Source organism: Acanthaster planci, linkage group LG01 (assembly GCF_054643075.1).
Source record: "Acanthaster planci isolate LZ-2023a linkage group LG01, COTS_SCS, whole genome shotgun sequence".
Classification (NCBI taxonomy): Eukaryota; Metazoa; Echinodermata; class Asteroidea; order Valvatida; family Acanthasteridae; genus Acanthaster; species Acanthaster planci.
The window spans coordinates 21,220,340-21,245,112 of NC_141777.1; the positions used below are offsets into that span (position 1 = coordinate 21,220,340).

Here is a 24,773-nt window from a genome sequence, read left to right on the forward strand (position 1 = left end):
CGCAAGGAGTGTAGGCCTACAATCCATGGGCTAGGAGGGGGTTCAGTGCATCCTCTCAACACCCAAACCAAAATAGTCACCGATATTTCTGTCATCTTTGGCATGCCCCAAACAAGGAAAATCTGTTAGCCCCCCAAAAACTGGAATGCACTCTCTCACGATAACACGAAAGTACTTTTCAGAATCTTGGATTAATTGAATTCATGGATCATTTTATTGGCATGATTTTTCTCATTGAAATGCGGATACAAAATATACACATCATATTTGATAGTAAAGGTGAAAGCTTGTGGAGAAAGATATAATGAGGCTTGCATTGCTGTGAGTTGATTCCAAAGCAGTCAAATATAAATATTTTATATTTACAAGAGTGAAGGTGTGCTTTTCATACAATTAAATAACAATTTGGCATCAAAAAAGGTTTCTGACTACTGTTTTCATGGGCTTATGACATACATGCAATTTGAAGTAGTAAAGCAGAATGAAATACGCCTAGCCGCAGCTCAGTATTAGTGTACAGAATTCAGAAGAAAAGATCCGTTCAATTCTAGTGATTCTGTACATGGATGCTGTCTACATTCATTTGCAATTAATGCTATTCTCTATCAATACAATTAACAGCATCATAATCACAATATCAGTCAATTTATATCTACATTCTTTTTGGCAAATACATGTAGCTCCCTAGATTAAACTTAACCACATCACACACTGCCAGCTATGGCCAAGTTCAAGTGACAACAGTATATAAATGTAGTTACCTATAGTCTGACTAATGTCACTCGAACTGTGGATGGTTGGACTATCTAGTTGACCATTATGGAACTTGACCCTACAGCACGCCTGCATCACCGGTAATCAGTAGACTTTTTGTAACTGAGTACTAAGTGAACTACTGACCTGGACAGAATTGGTTAACTGCTGCACATTCAGCCAGAAGACAAAGGTCATGTTCAGTGAGTAATGCAGGGAGAGTGGCAACCAATGCCAAACAATGAGTGACGGACGATGGGATTCCCAAACGGTTTGAGTATATCCTCCTTTGAGTAGGACAGTACTGCGTATGAGCGCATGAGAGAGAAGCAATAGACCAGCAGTCTGATGAGATGTACGGTCATCTCTTGAACTTTCCTGAGTTTTTACCTAGTTGGCAAGTCTGAGTACTACCTCTCTTACTTGATTACTGAGCCGTGTCCAAATACATGTAGCTGGGCTACGGCTGCTGTTAACACCAGTATCCACAGGAAATGGCTACAGCCACTATTCAGTGGCATCCATGGGAGTATGCAGTATATTAAACTGGGCGCTACCAGATATATGGGCATTTTCTTGGACTTCAAATAGCTGTGCCTGGTTAATTTGTGTACTTAAAACCTCTGACACCGGGTCCACTAATTCAAATACTGACACTGGTACATGTAAACAGCATGCACTGCGTTAATGCCCGCCTGAGAATTAGACCAATCATGCTACAGGGAAGCAGTGTTGTATTCAAGTTCATCCCCAGACCATTACAAGCCAAACGTAGTCACTTCGTCTTCTCCAAAGTCGCTAGCTCCATGTTTTCAAATAAAATGCGACATAAGCATTCTTTTCCCACTGTTCCCCACGTTACTTACGACTAGTCTTGGTAAGTTTCACTTGTGCAAACTGCGTTACCCCCGATCAGGTTTAAGCACAGCTTTTTAAACTTTTTTCTGACACTTTTGTCAAGATTCCTAACAGACTTTCTTAACCCTGAAGTACTATACTGGTTAAACAGAGGCCTGAATGAAAAAGTTCCAGAATGAGTTTGGAAAGGTTCTGAACTCCGTTCTCACCACTGGTGAAGGAGCCGGCCTGGGGGAAAGTCAGTCAGGGGACAGTGGCACTGCACAGAGATGCTGCAGAGGAGGAGGCAGAGCCAGATCTGACACAGGTGTGTGATTTTCACATTATTCATATACTATGCAGAGGGTTCTTTCAGAGAAATAATCCTATGGATATCAAGATAGGACATTCGCACAAGCGATCTCAAAATGAGTGCAATTTTCTCTCTAAATTTTAGGCTTGCAACTGTGTTACTTCAGGAAATGTGAAAAATTCAGACATAAGTAACAAAGTTTTTATCTGTAGTTTTGTAGGTGTGGCTCCTGTTCTTGGATGATTTCACCCGTGAAGCATCCTGTGCAGCTGCACTCTTTCCACTTCTTCAGACACTTCAACAACAGCCTCTATTTGGCTTGTTCTGTTCCTAGCTGTCCAGCTACATTTTTGAACGAGATGAGGCCATTGTGCATCACTGGCATGATACCGACCAGGCAGAGTTGCGGAAGGCCAAGCAATACCCTGGTCATGACCTCACCTCCACTTGTGAGTGGACCACGGTGAATGAATTCCACTACAGCACTGCAGGGAAGTAAGAATCGGCAATGTGCAATGCAACACAATGCATCCAATACAATTTCCAATATAGTTTCAGAGTTGTTAACAATGGCTATCTCAACATTTTAGACAGTCCTTTGCCTGCATGTTCCAATTCATAATCATTAAAATACAAAACCTTCAAGTAATTGAAGACCCTGTTGCAACCCTACATGTACATCTGTAGACAGTGAACATTACAAATCAAAGCATTCCAACCAAAAAACAAATGTCCAATCTTACCTTATGTTCCATCACCTACATGTAGATTGACATTTTGCAAGACTAGCGTTTTTGTACAAAACACATTTTTTTAAAAGCCCAAATACACAAAACAGCTGCAACCCAAAACTGCTTTAAATAGGGGAGAATGGTGTTATAAAAATCACTCTGGTAATGGACAATCATTCTTTCTACAAATCTGAGCTCATATAGTTAAATTTTTCTGAAATTGGTTCTTGATTATTTTTCTGTTGCTGCCTCCATTGATTCTCCCCCCCCCCGCGAAGTGTCGCATATTTTTTTGTATCTGTATGCCAAGCATCAGTGCCCATGTAAAGTATTTAGCACCGCATGCAAATTGAGTCATTCTTCAGATCTTTTTGAAGCATCATGCCACTGGAATTGAGTGCATTACTCTACCATAGCAGCATGCTTACATGTAAGCAAGGCTATGAAATGCCATGACAGTTGGGGTACATGCATATATGTACAGGTAAATCACTTCTTGTAGATTTGCGTCTTTACCTTGGCAAACAGGGGTATAAATGCAACAGTCACAGGTGCCTGTGACAGACAAAGCAGTGCAGTTTTCACTTTACTGTCTGTGTGACCGAAGTTGCTGCAAAAAAGGTCAGAAATTGATTCCGAAGTTTTTACTAGCTTTTAAAGGGATATACACGTACCCATGACGCACATCGATGCCGGCACTGCATGGTGGCCAGTTTGATTAGGTTTTGGCATGCGGTGTAAGTAGTCAAATACATTACAAGTTGTTCTCAGTCAAATTATAAAAAAAAAACGGCCATATTTAACAGGGGATGAACAAAGAACACACTTTGTTGTGGGTTTCAGGAATGCACAAGTACATGTACCTAGTAAAGCCTGCCCATAGGGCCGACAATACCAGTTAACCATTACCGGGTGTGCCCATAAGCAAGGGGACATGTACCATATACCTCCACTGGTAATTCCGGAGGCAGGAACTAGGCGGTCTTCCCGGCCTTTCTGCTATTTCTTAGTGAGTGGGCACGGTGTACGTCTGCTCATCACAGCCCGCATGTACATGTACAGTCCACTGGAATAACTTCTCACATGAGAATGACTCGACTTGTGATGGACTTACGAGGACTTGGCAAAAACAAAAGTCCACCTGAAACCTAACAACTATGCAATGAGACTAATATAACCCCAAGACCCTGCAAGATTTTGTATAGAAAACGTCAGCAAAACTACATGATTTTAAAAAGAAAAACTTGCTACGACACAATATTTCTGCCTCACTTCCATGTTCAAGTGCATGTTCAACCCAGCATAATAATGGCAATTTCTCCAAGTACCGGTATTTCATTCTTTTCGTTTCAACTTTCTTCACATAAATATTGAGATCAATACCTCTGACCACAAAAACAGGACGTTACAGTTGTTTCTTCTGCCTGGCTGGAGGATGTGATTAAAGGCACAGTCCCGCATGTTTCATTTGAAATTGAGATCCTAGAACATTGGTTTTCTCAGAATATACAGGTACATCATTCACTGAGCTTAAACTTCAAAAGGTTAGTTATAAAGCACCTTTAGATTTGGAACACTATTGTCGCCTCATATGAGCAAATGATGGGCTGTACCTTTAAGATACATTTACATGTAGCTGTTCCATTATGAATTGTGCAGAAACAAAATGCCCAGATTATTTCTTTCTGCCAAGCAAAAGGATAATTGCATCTCCCAATTAGTTGAAACATCCATTTTACCCATGATCTATCGAGATTGTGTTTCTGCCTCTAAGCAAAGTCAACCATCATCATCAAGAATCAAAGAAATCTTTGCACAGTATGCATTTCATTGAAATTCACATTTTCACCCAGATATCAGGGATGTTTGGGTTCCTGTTTGGCAGAATGACAGCCGAGGATGATTCGCTCTGAGGCACAGGCTGGTAGAGCCGGGTGACAAACCCACCGGTTCCCTCCCATATCACCTCCGAATGGGCAGGCCTGCTGGACACAGGGACCAGTGGTCTGTCCGGTCTGGGCCTGGCGGCGTGGTGCGGGCAATGGGGGGCCACTTTGAGGTGGCGGGGGAATTTACTACAGGTGCCCAGAGAGCTGGTGCTGGGCGCAGCAGAGCTCAGATCTGATGCTGCAAAAGAGCTGAGGGGCTCCAGCTCGTGCGACTCGGCTGAGCTGGCCACCTCTGAGGAGTGGGAATGGATGGCCTCCGAATCCTCGGCCGCCCTGACAGTGTTCTTCCTCCGTGCACAGCAGGACTTGCCCAGGAGCGGAAACTGTCCCAGAGACCCTTCGGGGCCGATGGTGCGGCACAGGGACTGGAAGTAGAAGGTGGAGAAGACCCAACTGATGGCCATGATCAGCATCAGGAAGGTGCCCATCTGGGTGTAGGACAGGACGGATGAGGGCATCATCAAGGCGCCAGCCACGAACGTGGTCAGCGCAGCCATGGTGATGGCCGATCCCATGCGACCCAGGGAGAACACCACCCGTGACTCCCTGTCCTTCTCTGGCGCGATACGGTAGGCCACGCCATAGTGGACTGTGAAGTCCACCGACAGCCCAACCGCCACAGACAGGATGACTGACTCAAGGATGTTGAGCTGCCAGCCCAGGAGCACCAGCGCCCCAATGGTGACGCATATGGTGCCAGATATGGAGAGGATGGCGTAGAGGCTGATCAGGAAGTTCTGGGTGGTGACGCACATGACACAAGAGGAGATTATGATGGACATTCCCAGGGCAATGGGTGTCCCGTGGGCTAAGTTGTCCTGGAGATCGTAGAAATCCAGGGAGCTGGTGAACCATCCTTGCCTCATGGCCGGCGGAGCTTCCCTCATTTCCGAGGTCACCCATTCCTCAAATCTAGTCCAAAATGTCTTGATATTTTCAAAAGAGTACGTAAAAGTTTGTGTGCTGTCAAACTCTACAATGGCAGCCACAATTTTGTCTTCAGGGCCACTGAAACGAGGCCCAGGGGTATTCTTCAAGAAGGCCATGGGGTACTTATAATACAGTATACGGACTGCCTCTTTGAGGCATTTCTTAAAGACTTCTTGAGGATATGGGAATGTGCTTTCCTGGCAGCACGGTCTGTGGTCTTCCCCCGTTTCGGGGTCGAGGCAGCTTCTTGTCTGCATCCAAGTCCTAAAGCTCTCTATAAAACAGTTTTTGAATTGCAGCCCTGAGGTTGGAAAGTAGTAAGTGTGGTTGCGCAACCTGGCGCAGAATTTCACAAGCCACTGCTGGGAGTCCGGCAGAGCAACGTCAAATGTCTCATCAAACGTGATGGTGCCCCTGTTGTCCGGATCCAGGGGACTGCCGCTATCTTTGGGCACGATACCCCAGACAATGGTCAAAGGCAAATGAGCATAACCCTGTGATCCTGTGCTATTGACTTTTTCAAACCAGAACATCTCTTTGTAGACGAAGTCGTATCGCTCAAACGGGTGCAAGGAACGAAACAACTGGAACTCGGGTAGAGTTGGCAATTGAAGCTTTGGGTTTAAGAAGATGAGAATGAACCCTCCAAGTGTTAATGTGCTCAATGTAAGCAGCCACATGTACCGCAGTTTGACCACAACGCAGGGTAAAATCTTGTCAAAGAAGATGCGCGACCACTCGCTGACAGAGTAACTAATTTTGTGCATGCAGCAAATGATACGAGTGTACCACAAATGTTTGCACCTGTACGTTCTGTACTCCCTTGTGTCTCTCCTAAAAGAACAGAAGCTGTCAAAGTAATGGTCGTAAAGTGTGACAATGGCAGGCAACCATGTGACAGTGAAAAAACAGTTGATGAGGATGGTCGTCCCCGCGAAAACGCCAAAGCATTTGATGGAGGTGATACTGCTGATGGTGTTGGCAAAGAAAGCGGACGCCGTGGTCAGGCTGGTGACAAACATGGACACGGCGGCGTGCCGCAGTGTGTCCAAGACCACCAGCACGTGAGGGCTGTTGACGTGGTCTCGGCGAGTGCGCTTCCAGATGTCGCAGTACACGAAGGCGTCATCAGCTCCGATCCCAACCAGAAGAATGACTGTGGTCAGGTTCATGAACGGGAAGAAAGGGATACCAAAGATGACTCGATAGAAGAAGTATGCAAGAATGAGCGACATGGCCATGCTAAGCACTGTCATGACAGTGATGAACAATGATCCAATGTACATCCACATCAGCAGGATGATGATGACCACTCCCAAACATGGATACAGAGCCTCAGCTGTTAGATACTCCTCAAAGAGATCATATTTCAGGTTGAAGAACAATCCCGAGACACGCACTTCCGAGTCCTCCACGTCCTTGTCTCGAAAGTTGTCCTCGTAGATTGGCCGCAGGTCGTTGCCAGCATGCACGGGGAGGATAACCATGGCATTGCGCACATGCACATTGTTGGGCTTCTCCACGCTCAGGAACTCCACGTCGGCCAGGTAGTGCAAGACGGAGTAGACGGCATCCTGGCGGATGCAGTCCCGGTGGATGTTGGATGGGCAGGGCCGCCAGTCCCGCGCCTCCCAGCAGTCTGGCCTCAGGCTCCGGCTGCGGTAGAAGTGGGCGCACTTCTGCAGAAGCTCCCGGGTAGCCGCTACATCGTCTGCCGTGATCTCGGCGCAGCTGGACCGGTTGCTCAGCAGCGCCACATAGTTGCCCAGCGACCAGCTGCGGCAGCAGTCCCCAGCCCGGTTTGTGTAGCAGCTCCTCATAAACTGCAGATGCTGGCGGATATTGTCTTCTTCCAGCTGGCACATTGACTGCAGGCCCCGTAAGGTGAACAGATTACTGGAGTGGACAGGTTCAAACACCATCCGGGCATACTCCCTGGCTGTAAAGGATAAACAAAGTAATTGGATTGAGTAGATCAATTACAACCTTGAGCAGATGAGAACTCTAAGACTGAGCTGCTGAACCTTGTCTTATTAACCCTAATTGCAGTGGGTATGTGCAAAATTATATTAAAATTGGAAGATTCAGGACTGTTAGGGTTAGATCCCCATCAACAGACTTCCTAAGCACCTCATTAAATTCAACCATTCACAAATACCCCATACAGACAGTCTCCCTATCAACAATGTGCAACTTGACCATGTATTAACATTTGATAATGCCTGCTGAGAAGAGATAATGCCCGCTGCGTAAATCATGCAGTGGCACCTGGATATGGGACAGTTTAACTGATTCTGATTGGTCAAATGTCTGTATGCACGCGGCTCGCCATGCGCATGCCCAATCCAGATAAGGAGATTGTTTTGGACAAATTGTACAAGGATTGTACCATAAAATGGACAGGGGTTTCGGGGAAAATGAAAGTAAGTCGGGAAAATGAAAGTAAATTGTAAACAAAATCGTTGAAAATCTATACTTTTCACTCTCTGACTAAAAAAGGTACTTATGAATGGGATGAATATGTTCCTTGCCGGTCTAAAACTAACATTTAACATTGGCTCAGGAGACTGAACACAGATAATTCAGCTCGGGTGTTAGCCGTGTCCTTTCTCCTCAGCCGGTCTTAAACGCACCAGCCAAGTGTTGCAAAAGCATCGGTGTTGAAGTCTAGTCAGACATAAAAATTCACTCAAATTATGTAGAGTTGTAAGCTATCAATATTCACTATGACAAAGGCAAGCTATTGTCACACTTCGTGCCCTGTTACTTGTAACCAGACGTGTGTGTTTTGATTTGACTTTTGATGGACTCAAAGTTCTATTAAAACCACAGATACACAAAAGTATCAGATGAACATGTAGGAAAGACACTGAAGACAAATACAAAAGAAAAAACTAAGGAAAAAAAGGACTATAACTCACAGGGGTTGAAGCAGAAGAATGACTCATTCACGTCCTCGTATCCACTCGCCAATTCCCCATCGTACAGCTCCTGCCATTCACTGGAGCTGCTGCTGTCGCTGTCGTCCACCCCAGAGGCTGCACCCCCGAGCCCATCTCCCACTGAGGAAGTCTCCGCAGTGCCCGGTGTGGCCGGCAGTGAGGTCGTGGAAACAGAGGCGATAGTGGACACGTTAGGCAGGGTGGAGGGTGGCAGCAGCAGGGGAGGACCCTCCGTCCGGCTGCTGGGATGGCGGCCGCCATGCGCCGGGTAGACAGAGAGAAGCTGACTGGCCCCGGTTTGGTCCAGTATGTTCTGCCATGTGACAGACCGCTGACTTATGGTTGTACCCCGTGGTTCGAAACCCTGAAGAAAAATGAATGAATAAAAGCAAAAGTTTTAACATGACTGTAGAGCCCGCATACACACGTACACGTATATCATGCATATACCTGTATGTCACGTACATGTATATTATAACCCAGTGTATTCACTGTGCAAAGGGTAGTACAGAGTAGTCATCAATACGCCAGTTCGGTTTTTGGTCTTTCAGGAACAAAGCGCTCATGTGAGTCAGCATATGGCTGTGCTGATAGGACAGACTATCATGTGCACGCATAACTGTTCCCAAATAGCCTTTGGGCATGCGCTGTTGGTATACCAAACTGACTCAATGAGCAGTTGTTTAATGACACATCCTGGTACCCGGTAATCTGGAAATGAGAACGCTTTGCTATTGCAAAATAACAAGAACATTTCTATCACAATATATGGACTTAACTCTCAACCAACTTAGACAAAAACAAGACCAATTTACATGTAAGCACCTCAAAAACAAATCTATGGACAACAAATTTGCTGTGCAATAACATCAATAACTGAAAAATTGCACTTAAATCTAAAAACTGAGCAGCGTCATTGGAAAAAAACAGCACAGCACATCAAGTTCATATACATGTATGAAATGAATAGTATGGTACCAATGTGTACATGGCAGATACATGTACATGTAATTACGATACAGTAAACACGTCGTCCAGCATGCTATTCTATGCCCATGGTACTTTAATACACATGTACATGTACATGTACGTACTGCATCACAATAAGGTAGCGCACTAGTACTGTCTTACACAATTCAGAAGGAATTCTATTCAACTAAATCCCCAAAATCTTTAGTGGCCCGATATGCCAGTACAAACACAGCACTCTTTGTCAATCTTTGTCAGTTTCAGCGCTGCTTTCAGTTCAGAATATTTCTGTCTCCGGGGACCAGTTGTCATGTACCGGTATACACAGAGTGACACCACTGACTGGGGCAAACATACGTAGTTCCATCATCCTCATGCAGTCCCCGCTTGCAAATTGCATGAACATCCTTAGTGTGCCCTGCTAAGAGACAAAATTACGAAGCCAAAAGAAATGGCACTGCTGCAGAATTGCCAGCCTCATCAGTAATGATCTCATTCGATAGACACATACATGTACGTACATGTACATTGTAGGATTCCTTTTTTATTAAACTGCTACAAAGGTTACAGTACATCCTTCCAAAGATTTCTAGACTTTTAAATGAAGAATTTTGTAGAATCAAAGGGCTTCCTTTCAGAGACATGCAAAGTGTTTATTTCTCCCCCATATCTGTGTGTATTACTTGCATTATACCGTACATGTACATGTGTACTGCCTGCAGTAGTTCACACATGTCCATCATTTAATGAAATATTCCGACAACAGGAATGTATTACAAGTGTACTGATATCTGTCGACAAAGAAATGTTTGCATTTGTGATAACTGAGGAAGCAGGGCTAGCAGACAGTTGAGGTTTGTTACACAAGTGGTCTGGTTAAATCCAGTATATAAAAGTTTCAACACATTAAAACATGTACATGTATAAATGGTTTACATTAAAAATTCCCCATAACAATACAAAATCACTCCCCGTTTTCCTCGCAGAAACCGACAACCTACAGTAAAGTGCATGTTTTTGATGCCCTTGCACCCTTTGTGCACGAACACACTCAGTGTGTACTCCCATCCACCCGGCCCCGTGGAACCAAAGCAAACACCCCCCTCCCCCAAATGCTATGATTGTTCCTGACAGGATGGTCTGACATTCTTCCCCCCCCCAAAAAAAAAACACCTTGATCAACACTGACAATCCAAAATCCCACACATTGGCAATATGCCAAAAAATGGACAGTGATAAACACAATTAAGAGGTTCTTCCCCCAGTTTTGTTCTGTCTCTGTTGTTGAGTTTGGAATGGGATGGCCTACATGTTACAGCACTTCTGGCTCCGGCTGAGAGGAGATAAACTGGATTGGACGTCACCCCCTGAAGGCATTGAAATTGTTTTTCTCCCTCTGTGTCTTTCTCTCTAAGAGTGGTTAGTGTGGTTGCCTGGCAACACTTCAGTAAACTTCTTCCTTCCCATATAACCTTGCCTAAGGTCCTCTGAACTGTTGACAACACACTTTTTTGACATTTGATTTTGGTGGTTTGAAGACTGGAAACATACCTATTTTAATAGCACCGGATATGAACCCCCTTGGAATATTTACTTGAGGAAATTGTGCAGTTTGTTTATTCAGCTCTCCTTCAACTAACGAGGGAGGGCCGAGTGCCATGGTAAAGCACTAGCTATGATTGGTTGTTCACGTCACCATGCAACAAGATAAGTGTGTGTCCAGACAGCATGCTATTTACACTGAACAAAAATATGTCTTTTGAAAGATGAAAACAATACTTTGGTGTGTAATTCCGTAGTGAGCAATGTTGAGTATAAACAGGAGCTTAGATTTAGGTACTCTGAACAAAATCAGGTTATATTCTTAGTGTTTCTGAGGTTTAGAGTTACATGTACAGCTAGCTGAAGCATCAAGTGACTCAAGATTTAGCGATTTTTGGGAAGGATCTGTCTTAATACCCAAGGCTCCAGTTGGATTTGATTTCATGTTGCTAAGATTTTATACATGTTTGGCACCATGCCAGCCCAGCCACGCCATAGCATGCTATGCTGAAATCAAATTTTTATTTGTGCAGACAGGTAAGGTGACTAATTCTTTTGACGGCCAAAGAAAATAAAATGGGAGGGGGAACTAGCATGGGTTAAAGTGGCAGCTCAGTTTACCAGCACATTAGGTAACATGTACATGTACACATCTGAGCAAAGATTACTGTTTCTACTCTAGTTTAGATCTCACTTTCCAACCCCAAGACCTTAATGACCTCTTGGTTCGTTCCAGATCGAAAAACCCAAAAACCTTTATTTTTTTCTTGAAATAATCCCTCTCTCATGGGTTCCTTATTCCGTTCCAGATACATCCAAGCCTCAGGAAGGGAAGGGAAGGAAGCAACTACTCATTTCCTGAAAGGTTTGGCCAAGGTGTGCACTCGTGCAACCAGGAAACCCCAGAGGTAATTCCCTCAGTCCACGCAGAATGTATGGATTTAGATTGAGAGACAGGAGGAGCAAGTTGTGCATGCGAGAGGGCTGAAGATAGCAACATGGTTCCTACTTGTGTATCCACAGGCAAGTGAGAACACTCACGAGTGTCTACATGTATAAAACTCACCACTGCTCACACATGTACACACACTGTTCGGAGGTTTGAAGGGTTCTTTGCAAGTCTTTGGTCCCCTCTCAAAGTGCCCTTTTTTTTGGCTCCCTTGCATGTAAGTATCCAAAATAACAGCCTCAATAAGTGTCACACAATGCTAATAGCTGTTGGGGAAATCAGGGAAGCATTATTCAACCTGCAAGCAAAGGCTACGTACATGTACATGTACATCACCCAGCAAGGTACAGTACATGCAGGTACATGTATAGCTGTCAACCATGCACCATTACAAATTTTTTCAGTGCTTTTTCCAGTAGGGAAGCTTTTTGCAAACATTGTATTCATGCACCTGTTACCGGTTTGTAACAATTTGGCTGAGAACTGACACCCTGCAAACTGATAAACCATAAACGGCCGAAGGGTTTCATTTCTGCATTATTTTTTACCAAACTGGAGATTTTCTTCTCTTTTCCATTTCTCACTTTTTTTTAATATTCTCTTTTAATTACTCCTTTTATCCAGTGAGATGAGTGTCCCACTGAGCCCTCCTTCCCCTAGGATGCCCATGCCCGTATGACATTCATTATTCCAATATATGATCTCACACAAGCATGTCAGATTTCAAAAGATATCAATCACCAATCAAGTTTTCCAACAACATTCATGATTGCAGCAAAGAGACTTAGAAAAACCAAGGAAAAGGATTAACAAACATATTAACAAATTCAAGCGGAAACACGGTAGCAGTACTGTGCAGATTGCAAAATGCTGACAGTGCTGTGAGAAATTGCATGCATGAGAAAAACCCAAATTCAAATCACAGAAGACCAAGCTGTGAGACAGTGTTCGAGTTCTGCGTCTGTGCTGTCTTGCTTCCAGGACATTCCTATAGTTTATTCAGCAACACAACGCATCACCAGATGAATCACTATTCAGACCAATTGCTATCACAGGCTGGTATAGGCTGGTACCCATCAAAAGAGGGCGCTGTCACAATGAATCACACTGCACGCATGTATCAGATCGCAGCACCACTACAGCTGTCTTGGACCTAAGACCAGTGTGCAACTCAAAACTTGACCAGCTCCCAGCCCCCTGATATTGAACAAACAGGTGTGAAGCACTTAAGATCCACCTTTTCCAACAGTCGTGTGGAATCAGGTGCCTGTACCAAGACTGGATACTCACTTTTGATTTCAAGCTGGACATACCCCACCCACCCGCCAGAGTAAATATTTACCCTAGGCCTGACGAATTAATCTGAGGGGAAGTGGAAAAAAAATCTTGATATGGGATGAAAAGCCAACCCGGAAAACATTGTCACTGACGTCAGGCATGCACCTCGGCGAGAAAGTTTGATTGATCTGCCAACATATGTGTCCAAGTCCCCAGGTGCAATAATATCTCAATTACTCATCCGTCTCAACCGAGGATCCAATTATGAAGGGACCTTTCCAGATGTGCCAACAACAGTAACAAGTCTCATTTAAAGGGTGGATAATTGAAGTTTGGCCACGTATGATGCACCAACCAAGTCCTTATCATAGGATTTTTTTGAGGGAAACTTGATAGCAATTCCTCACATCTGTAGGTTGTGGCTTGAATAATGCAGCCTGCAAATTCCAATTCCTATGCAGATACACATATTCAAGTGTCTTGCAAATACCATCAAGACCTCACATGCAGTTAGCCCCTCTCCCCCACGCACTGCCCACGTACTCTAAATTTCCAAAGCCTGACAAGGCACATCCAGCGAACGATTAAAAGTCCATTTGAGCAATCAAATCAAGAGGGCTGTTTGTCAGTATTTCCACCGAACTGGCAAAAATATCTTTCCCCTGATAAAATCGCCTTTGAAAGAAAGCCCTTTTTCAAACAAACTTTTAACAAGTTTGTACTGATTTGGGAATGCTGTGCAGTGTAGAGTACATACTTTGAATGGCATACCGGTACTGTAAAAATGGAAATCTGTTAGAATCAACTGGAGATTCATTAATAAATCTTTTTTCAAACTGCTCAAAAAAGGAAAAAAACACAGAGCAGAGCTGTTGATATAATTTCTTGAAAATATAAAAACATGGCAATTTTTAAAATACATGTAATTGTTAAATGTACATGTACATGCACGTTTTATATTTCGACATAATTCATGTCATGAACAGGCATGTACATTGTATACGCTCACACCCTGACAGAATAATAAGCATACACCCTGCATGTACATGTACATGTATGTACAGCTACGTGCACATGTATGTGCATGGTCCCTCTGGTCCTGCTAACAGGGTGACTCATTGTCACTTTGTGAAAACTAAGAAAAAGGTAGACCTTTATCATATGTTTCAGATTTAACACCAAGAAAGTAATGAACAGTTTGCTTAGAAACTTTGTCAAAACTACATGTATCTTTAAGTTGATTGTAACACAACGGCCAGATAAATTCCACATCGAAAAATTGTCACTTTTCCAGGATTAGTCACTTTGGAAAAACACCGACAGTTTGATTCGGGAAGAACGGAAGGATTGAGGAAGTGCATGTATAACCTGAAAATGTCAGATGTCTGACTGCAGTTTTCAGCCTCCGTTGAGACCACTTTGCAACGGATTATAAAACTGAAACACATACCGGCCCCAGTTACAGAAATTTTATTTTGGGAATAAAAAATGTTGAAAAAGACATATTGGTTGGTTTTTAAAATGAAGTCAGGCATCACAAAACACTGGCTCTTGAGAGAAATTTGTACAAATATTTGTCCAACTGTTCTCACTGTAATTTCAGTCTTTGCAACACCCTGAGGCATTACGTACATGTAGGGAGCAAAAGTTATCTCCTTATTTAACACTACAGTATGTTTGTGTAGGACAGGCTGTGCACAGCAGCCAAGTTCAATACATTGTTTGGTATGGACTAATTGTTACCAATGACAAATGTTATGGTTTAAAGGTACAGTCCATCATTTGTCATTTATTATGTGCCTCTGAGGTAACAACATTACTGAAAATCTGAGGAAGGGTACCTGATAAGGATGGGCGCTGTTTACACGTTCGAATGAAAAAAGTTCCACATCTGTTTACAGATTTTCCCAAATGCTTATGGAACTGCCCCTTTTAGAGGATTGACGTTAAAACTGATGGGATCTGGCATTCATTTTCATTGTAAATGATGCCTGTAAAATGTAACCTGATTTTGCGAATATTTTACTGCTCGGTCATATCAAAGGAATACCCTGAATTCATTACTAGAACAAATATTAACATTGAACACAATTTGTTGTGTTTAAAGTTTTCAATGACATGGGACGTTTACATTTTTAAACGATTAAATGGTATGGTCAAGTTTTCAAAATGCTTTCAAATTAAATGTAAATTCCCATCCTTTAGCGCCTGCTGAAAGTTCAACTCAGTGAATACAATATTCTAGGATTTTAATTTCAGATCAAAAGTTGCCGAGTCGCGTTTTGCATTACACCTCAATTCAGCATCTTGGACACATTCTCACATTTAGTTGAATGCAGCAAAGCGATGTCACACATAAACTGATAAATTACAGTAAACCGCATTCCAAAAATGTGTCTTCAGACACATTGTTGGGAATGGCCTTCTTTTATTGTGTTCTCCAAAATGAAAGCTTGCAAGAAAGAACAATTTTACGTGGAGTTTAGTCCCAAAACCATTTATAAAGTTTAAACTGCGGATACTTTTCAACAATAATTTCTTCAGTTACTTTTTGAATAAAATGATAAAGTGCAACTTCAGTATCCCATCCTGTATGTTATTCATGACAATACTTACTAGAGCCAGCCCTCACTTCAAGTCTCTCAACCTCGCACGGACTTTGGCAAAGTACAGTGTGGGCATACGACCAAATCTCTCCCAACAACATGCAAATAACCCACCCCTCTCAAATGTGCAGTGGCGTAGAACACGTTCCTGAGAAAGGATGTCGGCAATCTGTGCTACGTCTCTGTACGTTTGTTTTGAATTTTTGCCGCAGATGGCCAGCACTATTTTTAACCAGCAAAACCATCCTCCCCTTGAAAAAAAAAATCATCATTCCACTTTGATTCGAGTCACGAAGGAAGGAGGTCGGTAATAAAAGACATCCTGAGAACATGTGGATTTCAGCTTGTTATTTGTTTGGAAACATCCCATAATTGGATCAGACTGGAATGCAACGGCTGGCCAAAAAAGCTCAGAGGCAAAGTCATGTGAGGCATCAGGCCCCGTAGTGGAAAATTATTTCCGTGGTGTTTGGCAAACGTTTGCGGCTTCTTGTTTGGCTAACCTAAAACTGATTATCGAAGAAAAAAACACTCAAACCCAAAAAGAATGGATGACCTCAGGCTAACATTCGATCGGAGGATTAGTGTATTCCAATGTGGCGAAGCCCGACCAAGTGGAACATGTGCAGTACTGCATTGATGTACATGTAAGGCATGACTTGGAAAGAAACAAGGCAACATCAATATAAAAATTAATTTAACCCCCCCAAAAAACCACACACAGGTGTTCATTAAAAGCAACAAAACAAACATGTACATGGAAGTAACAAGTCTTTAAAATGTTCCTGCGATATATAACATTCACACACGAGTGAAATAAACCTACATGTACACGTACATGTACCAGTACATGTATTAAGTTCTAAAATGAAATGTTTTTATGACGTACGCCATTAATAAAGCCACTGAAACAAATGCTCTCTCAGTTCAGGTAATGTCACTTCATTTCCTGACATACTGTACATGTACACGCACTCGTAGAACCAAACCCACAGTGAGGGATAGGGACATTCAACTAATGCAAATGGCTTTCATGGTTTTTACTAATATGCATACAACTATAGCCCCTCCCCTCCTAAAAAAAATTATCATGCTTCTACAACTTCTTCATTTGGATGATCCAGTACAGAAACAAGGCCCATTGTACATGTACATGCATACTATGCATTCATGTACATGTATATTGGAATTGATCAGAACTTTAAAAAGACACATTACAGAGCATATATGGTATCTTGTGGCACAGTTTTTCAGCATTAATAAAATCACAGAAAACTAGAATGGCAAATCCGCCATAGCTGCTTGTTATGAGTTTGAATTTCTTTCCAGTAATAACAGCTTATGTTAAGAGACATCCAAGTGATACAAATATGGTTACTAGCTTCATCAAACTGTTTTACAGGATTGGTTGACATATGACTGCAGTACAGATGTACAAGATATTTTATCGACCTTAGCAAGAAAATTCATTATACTCTTGGGAAAAAAATAGTACATTGTGTGACTGTGTGTTAAAGGCGCCTGTTGTTTAAAAGTAAATCAACAAAGACCACCAACAAGGGAGATACGGGTACAAAGGCTTCACAGTTCTTTACAGGAGAGAGGAATGCCTATAGAATGTGGGTCCAGTACAGTCAGACTAGACCTAGATGATTATATAAGCCATGCGTTTGTGAGTTTGATAGATGGTGCATAATTAAAATTCCTCTTAAGTACAGTTTTGCACTTTGCATCCAACCCCATCATCCAATCCTCTACAATTCTCCCTCCCATCATCCCATATCTCATCATCCCATATCTACCATGTCTACTTTGACTCCACCCCAAATCCCATCTACCGGTATCTCCAATCCCACATCCATCTGATCTTTCCATCCGTATCTTACTCCAACCCCCATCATCCTATCCATCTCTTACTCTGCCCCCTCCCCATCATCCTATCCATCTCCTACTCTGCCCCTCCCCATCATCCTATCCATCTCCTACTCTGCCCCCTCCCCATCATCCTATCCATCTCCTACTCTGCCCCTCCCCATCATCCTATCCATCTCCTACTCTGCCCCTCCCCATCATCCTATCCATCTCCTACTCCGCCCCCTACCATCATCCTATCCATCTCCTACTCTGCCCCTCCCCATCATCCTATCCATCTCCTACTCTGCCCCCTCCCCATCATCCTATCCATCTCCTACTCTGCCCCCTCCCCATCATCCTATCCATTTCCTACTCTGGACCCCCTCCCATCATCCTATCCATCCCCTACTCTGAACTCCTCCCCATCATCCTATCCGTCTCCTACTCTGGACCCTCCCCATCATCCTATCCATCTCCTACTCTGGCCCCTCCCCATCATCCTATCCATCTCCTACTCTGCCCCCTCCCCATCATTACCTTCACTTCTTATTCTGGCTGTCCCATTATCCCACTAATCCAGCCCCAACCATTACACCAACCTTATCCAGCATTTCATCCACTTTCTACATGTACCTTGTCCCCATGATCCTCCTCCTACAGGTACCCCTCCCCCAACAAACATCCCAATCTGTCACTTGGAGTCCCCACCCGCCATCCTTTACATATTTCCCACATACTGTACATGTACATGTACATGTACATTTGTGTCTAAATACTGTTTATACATACATGTGCATTACAGGAATGCTCAGTACATACATGTATGTACTGTATGTACTACAGGGCAAGTACACAATACAACTCAAAACTTTAACATTCAACTTTTATATTTTTTTCATAAAATTCATAGGCTTATAAGCATTAATGCCATATGAGACTATTTAAATACTGATAGAATTCCAAGAGGAAGCAAACAAGCACTCAATGGCACATTTTAACACCTACGGACCTGTGTTGCAAGGAAAAACTTTAACATTTGAGGACGGCCAGACAGACAGCCCGACGGACGGAAAGAAGACCGAAATCGGTATTACATAGGCTCGCATTTGCTTCGCAGCTTGCCAAAAACCCCTTTTTTCCTGCAAGGGTTGAGGGGAAACCTTGGCATTCAAGTGCAAAAAAACTTTTCTTGCCTTTCAGGGGAGAAATGTTTTCCATGGGTACATATATATACATTGGGGGGGGGAACAGATGTTCCAAACAGTTGAACAACAGAACAATTCACCTTTGACACCTTCAAAGTGGTGGGCACAATTGATTACTATTACACTTTCCAGGCACACTGAGTAAATCACAATCACAGTGCATGTAAGGTTCAACAGGAAATTGGGCTGGCAATTTTTCAAGCAATAGCCGACCAAAGTCCAAACAAAATTAGTTGGAAATTACAAATGTACCCCTTTAGTAACAAGTATGACAGGTACAAAAGACCTTTTTACACACTGAAATGCAGCAACTCTAATTACACTCAACACCTGTTTATTCTCTAGCTGTGGGGTGTTTTTGAAGAGGCTTACATGCCCATGCAGCTGAAATTTGCTTATTTCCCTCTGGAACATGTCTCTGTCAGCACGGACCTCTATGCTCACTGAACCTTCCTCCTAAACCTCCCAGGTCCTTCAAAATCCATCAAGAGATTGGGCAGGACCGAGGAAGGAGCAGGCCAGCCACATTAACATTACTACGGTATACATGTACATTGTACATGTACATGTACATCACACATATCCATGGAGCTTGAAAGCATGAAGAATGTGCCATTGGTTTCCTACCAGTAAGCAGCAGAAGATATTGGAAGGTTCAGTCGAGGTTCCTTAGAAAATCAAATGGAGAGTTAGACCAAAGAGGTTCCTGAAAACAGCCATTACCATAGCAAGCTGGCATTTAGTCATGTTCTTTTTCAATATGAAAATGAAAAGGTCCTTCCCCCTTCACAACAAAGTACATGTATTTCCTCGCTGGATTTTTCTTTTTAAATTTTTTAATGCACCAGTATTATTCTTTCAGATCTCTGGTACTAAATATCAAATCCTTATGAACTAAACATCAAATTCTTGATTACTATACGCACAATCCTTGGGTACTAAATACCAAAACCTGCAGTACTAAATATCAAAACTTGGAGTACAAAGTATCAAATCTATGAGTGGTAAACTCAAATCCAAGAGCATTAACCCTAACCCCCAGGGTGAAAACATCATATTGAAATCAGAGGACTTAGGGCTGTTAGGGATAGATGTCGAATTCTTGTGAACTAAATACGAAATCCGTGTGATCACAGCATCACGGCAGATTCTCAATTCAGGCTACTCGTCACTTGTTAATAAATTGCTCCAGTGGTGTTTCTGTAATGCATCCTGACCATCTGGTGTTTGAGAGTAAAGGTAGTGTATGTGTGTTGGGGGGACGGGCTTGGCAAATTGAGATCAGGCCCTTGGTGAACTTACATGTACCTGCAGCCTCTCCAGGTATCGGTATATTACCCATTGACAATGTACTAAAAGTGATATCAATGCAATTGTGGAATCTTTTTTAAGTAATAAGTGGGCTCTTTTGCCTGCATACAGTACATTTAGGTCCTTCCCTTAAATAACCCTTTCCCCCATCCACGTTTTTCTCTGGACAACAAGCTAATTACAACAAAATCCAACATGGCCTGAAAATGCAGGCCCTGAAATATTCAACAACATCAAAATGCAAAAGCAGATTTTGTTGCCTTGAATGATGTATTGGTATATATACGTGTACATGTAAAGTCTTGCATTATGCAGTTACACTGAGCGTGCCCTGCCCACGTTGCACGTGACTGCCTAATCCGCCTACTGGCAGCAACTTTTCACCCTAGTCACAGCTTCTTGCTTGGAAGATAGGGCCTATTGGAAGAGCAGTTCCAGGGTGATGTCAGCTTACCGGTATCTCATTTTAATATTGTGCTTTATGCATTTTTGCTTCAATCTCTGAGATTAATTTCAATACTGATCGGGCAAAGAGAAGTTCTGCTTCAGATTACGTGCCTTTTAAAAATTGGATCTGTAGGTTGGAATTTTTTTTTGGGGGGGGGAATTACTGTTGTTAAACCATGGTCACAGACAGTGATTTTTTATTGGCTGGGAGCTGATCATGTGATATGCTACAAGCACTTATGTGTCATTCACGTGTCAAGTGCACAGGTGATATTGCCGGGCCACAGAAAATGATGGATATGGGTGATCTTCCCCACAGTCGGTGTGTCCTGTCTACTGCATAGCATTTGTGTAATGTAATCTTGGGAACAAGGGTGAATAGCCGTGATGGTACTACGCGCCAATTACTGTAGATATGTGCAGAAAATCAAAGCCCTGTGTCCATTTGCATGTGCTACTCTCTTCACTCTGACCATGACGGAAACCCGCGGGTTATTAAACTTCTGTACGAGCACCCTACTCGGCTCGTGGAACATGAGTACACATATGCTCCAATCACTGTTTCAGCTGCAATCGCCATTGCTGTTCATATAAAACACTCATACCATTGTCTCCATTTGGTGTAAATAATGTACAAACCACCGTGGGCCCCTACACCATAGGCAACAATTGTTAAGTGCTGAATGAACTGCGTATTCAATTATGTGCCCATTCCAGCCTGGACTATTTCTTTTAGCTCTGTGACAGCTATACAAAATTGCCACAAAAATGCGATAAAAATTTTTGGTTTAAATGTCCACATTTAATTTGGGCCACACGCACACTACGCAAAGCATGACAGGTCATGCCAGCAAACTGGCCAGCAGTGTCTGTATATTGCATGGCACACATGTGTGATGTGCATGTATCTCGTCGGTGGGTGAGAGACCTCTTGTTGTGGCAGCAATTTGTGGAAACACGTCACTTAATGTACAACCTCAAAATACAAATTCATGAACACGGAAAATACATACATATGTAGACAAGAGAGATCAAGTTCTGTTTAGATTATCTTTGCAGAAATCTTTTATTCAAATCGATGTTTTTTTACCGTTAACTGCAAGGCACGCTGCAGTGTACGGTACCAACGCCATTTGGCCAGTCATATGCAGACTGGTTTCTGCGTTTCCATCATGCTATCTTTGCCAATTTCAGTGTGTGGCATGCATGGTGGGAACCAGTTCAGCATTGCTTAATTGAGTATTATTAAGCCCATCGTTTCATCATGGCAACAGTGAATTGTGAAGGGAACTTTGGAAAAACAATGAAGATTGTTCTCAAAAACAGTGAATGTACATGCACATGTACATGTAGGCGAACAAATACTGGTAAATGGTAGCATTTTTGGTAAAAATGGTTGTTGAGCTACATGTACATGCATGTATTTAGGAAAAGAAAGAATAGACAACAATATCGTTTTAACCTTTTTTTTAATTTTTGTTTCTAAAGTTACAGTACCAATAAAAAGTTCAGGGTTGCTCCGTAAAAACAGGGTTGGTGGGATATAAAACCGGAAACAGAACCATCACTCTGCATTACATTGTTTTTTGCCTTACTGTGTACATTTGTATTTTGTACATACATGTATCTCACAAAGAGGCTCCATATAAAATCATGCATAATAACAACAGACAGTGAGGCCTGGTTGACTTGCACTATTTGCAGATGAAGGAACGTCACCATTGGAGAAGAAAGTGTCATTAACCCTAACACTCCTCAGTCCTCCAACAGGTGAAGGATTGAGGAGGGTTAGGGTTAAAGAAAAAAGTAAACCCCCCAACACAACAAAACAAACTTATGGACAGGCCCCAACAATTCACTACTCACATCATTTGCTAGGTTGCCTGAGGCACCACAAAATCTTCTCTGGCATTTTGACCTTCCAGGGTATCCATTTTTTCCCCCAACTTTAATTAAATATCAACTGCGTCACTTCACAGGTAAATTTGAGCAAGCACTGATCCGAGCTTTGCCAGATTGGGCAATTAAAAAAACAAATTTCAGCCAGGCCTGCTTCGGGGGAAAATATCATTTTGATACAAGGAATCCTGCGTTCTCCCACTGCTGTCTCTACAGTGCTCAACAAACAGGCTCAAGCCCCGTCTGAGCACTTCAAATGTGTTCAAATATTTGTCCAACATTTGACTTGACGTGATTAGCTGATTGAAAGGGATCATCTGATAGCTTTTTGGTAAGGAAAACACTGAAACTCAGCGCCCACTTGCACATCGTTAAGAAATGTAAACCTGCCAAAAATCAGGATTCGTTTTCAAAATTAAAATCAGTGAAGACAAGTTTAAAAAGACTGGCCAATGACAACAAACTCACGAAGTTAAAGTAAAGACAGAAACTGTCGACAAACCAAAAGATATTTTGCAAAAAAAGGAAAAAAAATGGTTTTGCTACAATAAGATAACGTGCTTGAAAGCGACAGGCACCACTAAAATGCAAACTACATGCAGGAACAGGGAAAAACATACAGGAATATATACATGAAGGAATGGCGACTTGCCAGAGAACCATTTGTCCAAGTATCCCCCCTTCTTCCATGACGCCGACTGCAATTCTGAAATTCTTGAATTTTCCCACAGATCTACTTACAGCAACTGGATCCGAAAAGTCAGGCAGGTCATACAGCAAGAAGGCTGACAGGCCTGAGGCAATGACGCAGACTACAATGGCCAAGCAGAGTAAGAGGGGATGTTGACTGATCAGCTGAGCATAGCTGTATGAACAGAGAGATTGGAGGAGGGATGGCGTTAACTCTCTGGTTTTCTGCAGTCACCTTCCTAAATGTGACAAACTCCAATGACAGCGGCATGTGAGTCCCGTCTCACAGAATCCACAGCAAACTTTGTACACTGCAACATCTGGTTTGCCCTTTTCAAATGCAATTTCATTAAGTGCACAGTATGCACAGTATGCACAGTACTTTTCAAGAGCTTGTCAGGAAAAAAAATCCTAAACTTCCTTGCTTGAATGGGACTAAAATGCACACCCTTCTGATTGTCTTCCTGAAAAAATCCAATGAAAAATTTGCACACTGTTGGACATGAATGGAAAATGGAAATTCAGGGAAAGCAAAACATATCTGATCTCTCAACAGATGACTTTTTCCCTATTTTGGATTTAGTAGACTGCATATTTTGGGTGGATTTATCTTCAAGGATGGACATGATCGTAAAGTACCTTTACATGCAGTATGAGTATTTGGAAGTTGAAAAGAATTAACTGGAAGAATTCATGGTTCATGAGTTACAAAAAACTCTTTCTAAAGAAACTGTGACTTTCTTTTACCCTTGACAAAGATTCTGCTCGGATTGAAATGTCAGGCCCTCCTACATTTTAAAGCTGCGACTGATTGATACTCTGTCCAGCAGATAAATGTATATTAAAATGTACATCAACGTGGGTAAACATGTCTGAATGTATACATGTACATGTACATAGCCTATGTACATGTGTGTATGTTACGAGAGAACACACTTCTTTGAGTGACCAACAAATACAAGAGGATAGTCACCTGAAACAGCATCGATGGCGCAGGCTACACGCCCACGGCCTGCGAAAGCCATTCCAGCCATGCCGGCTAGTTCCCGATGCATCTCTGACCTTCATGTTGAGGCTGTGGAGTCAGTGACCACAGTGTGGGCTGTCTGTCTACTCACAGGCATCTTGGTGTTTTGTTTCTCTCTCTACTTCTGGGAGGTGATGATTCAATGTTTGGATGGCCCTCACTGAAGCGGTGCTCAGCCTGGTGAGGAGAGCACAAAAATAATAATAATAATAAAACCCCGACATAAATGCAAAACATTTTCTTTTTAATTTGGTCTTGGTTTTTGTCCCAGAGGGGCTCCTGGTGAGACAGGATGCTGTGGTCAACTCGAAGCGTCTGTGTGGGAATCATGAGTGGCGGGGGAGGGGGGAAATAGATCAGGAGAGCCTGTTACATGTACATGTAACAGGCTGAAAGTGTGTCAAGAGGTAACCTGGGGGGAAATGGATGGGGACTCAATAGAATAGCAGGAAGAAGGGGGGGATTACATGTATATGTACATATCAGTGGAAAGGAGCCTAATGTGGAATGACAAAAAGTTGTGGAGAGAACTTGGAAAGGA

At 42.7% G+C, this 24,773-nt stretch overlaps 1 protein-coding gene across 4 annotated transcripts in view; it reads right to left on the reverse strand.

Annotated features, from left to right (window-relative positions):
• Positions 1 to 191: 191 nt before the first annotated feature.
• The window catches only part of disp1 (dispatched RND transporter family member 1), a 56,448-nt gene continuing 31,866 nt past the window's right edge, over positions 192 to 24,773 (reverse strand). For all 4 annotated transcript variants that reach the window (XM_022245615.2, XM_022245617.2, XM_087143223.1 and 1 more), the window contains 4 exons: positions 24,179 to 24,409; positions 23,257 to 23,380; positions 8,435 to 8,819; positions 192 to 7,452 (listed from right to left, as the gene is read on the reverse strand). In XM_022245615.2, the coding sequence (XP_022101307.2) occupies positions 4,472 to 7,452; positions 8,435 to 8,819; positions 23,257 to 23,380; positions 24,179 to 24,273 (3,585 nt within the window). In that variant the 5' untranslated portion in view covers positions 24,274 to 24,409 and the 3' untranslated portion in view covers positions 192 to 4,471. The remainder of the gene's footprint in view (positions 7,453 to 8,434; positions 8,820 to 23,256; positions 23,381 to 24,178; positions 24,410 to 24,773) is intronic.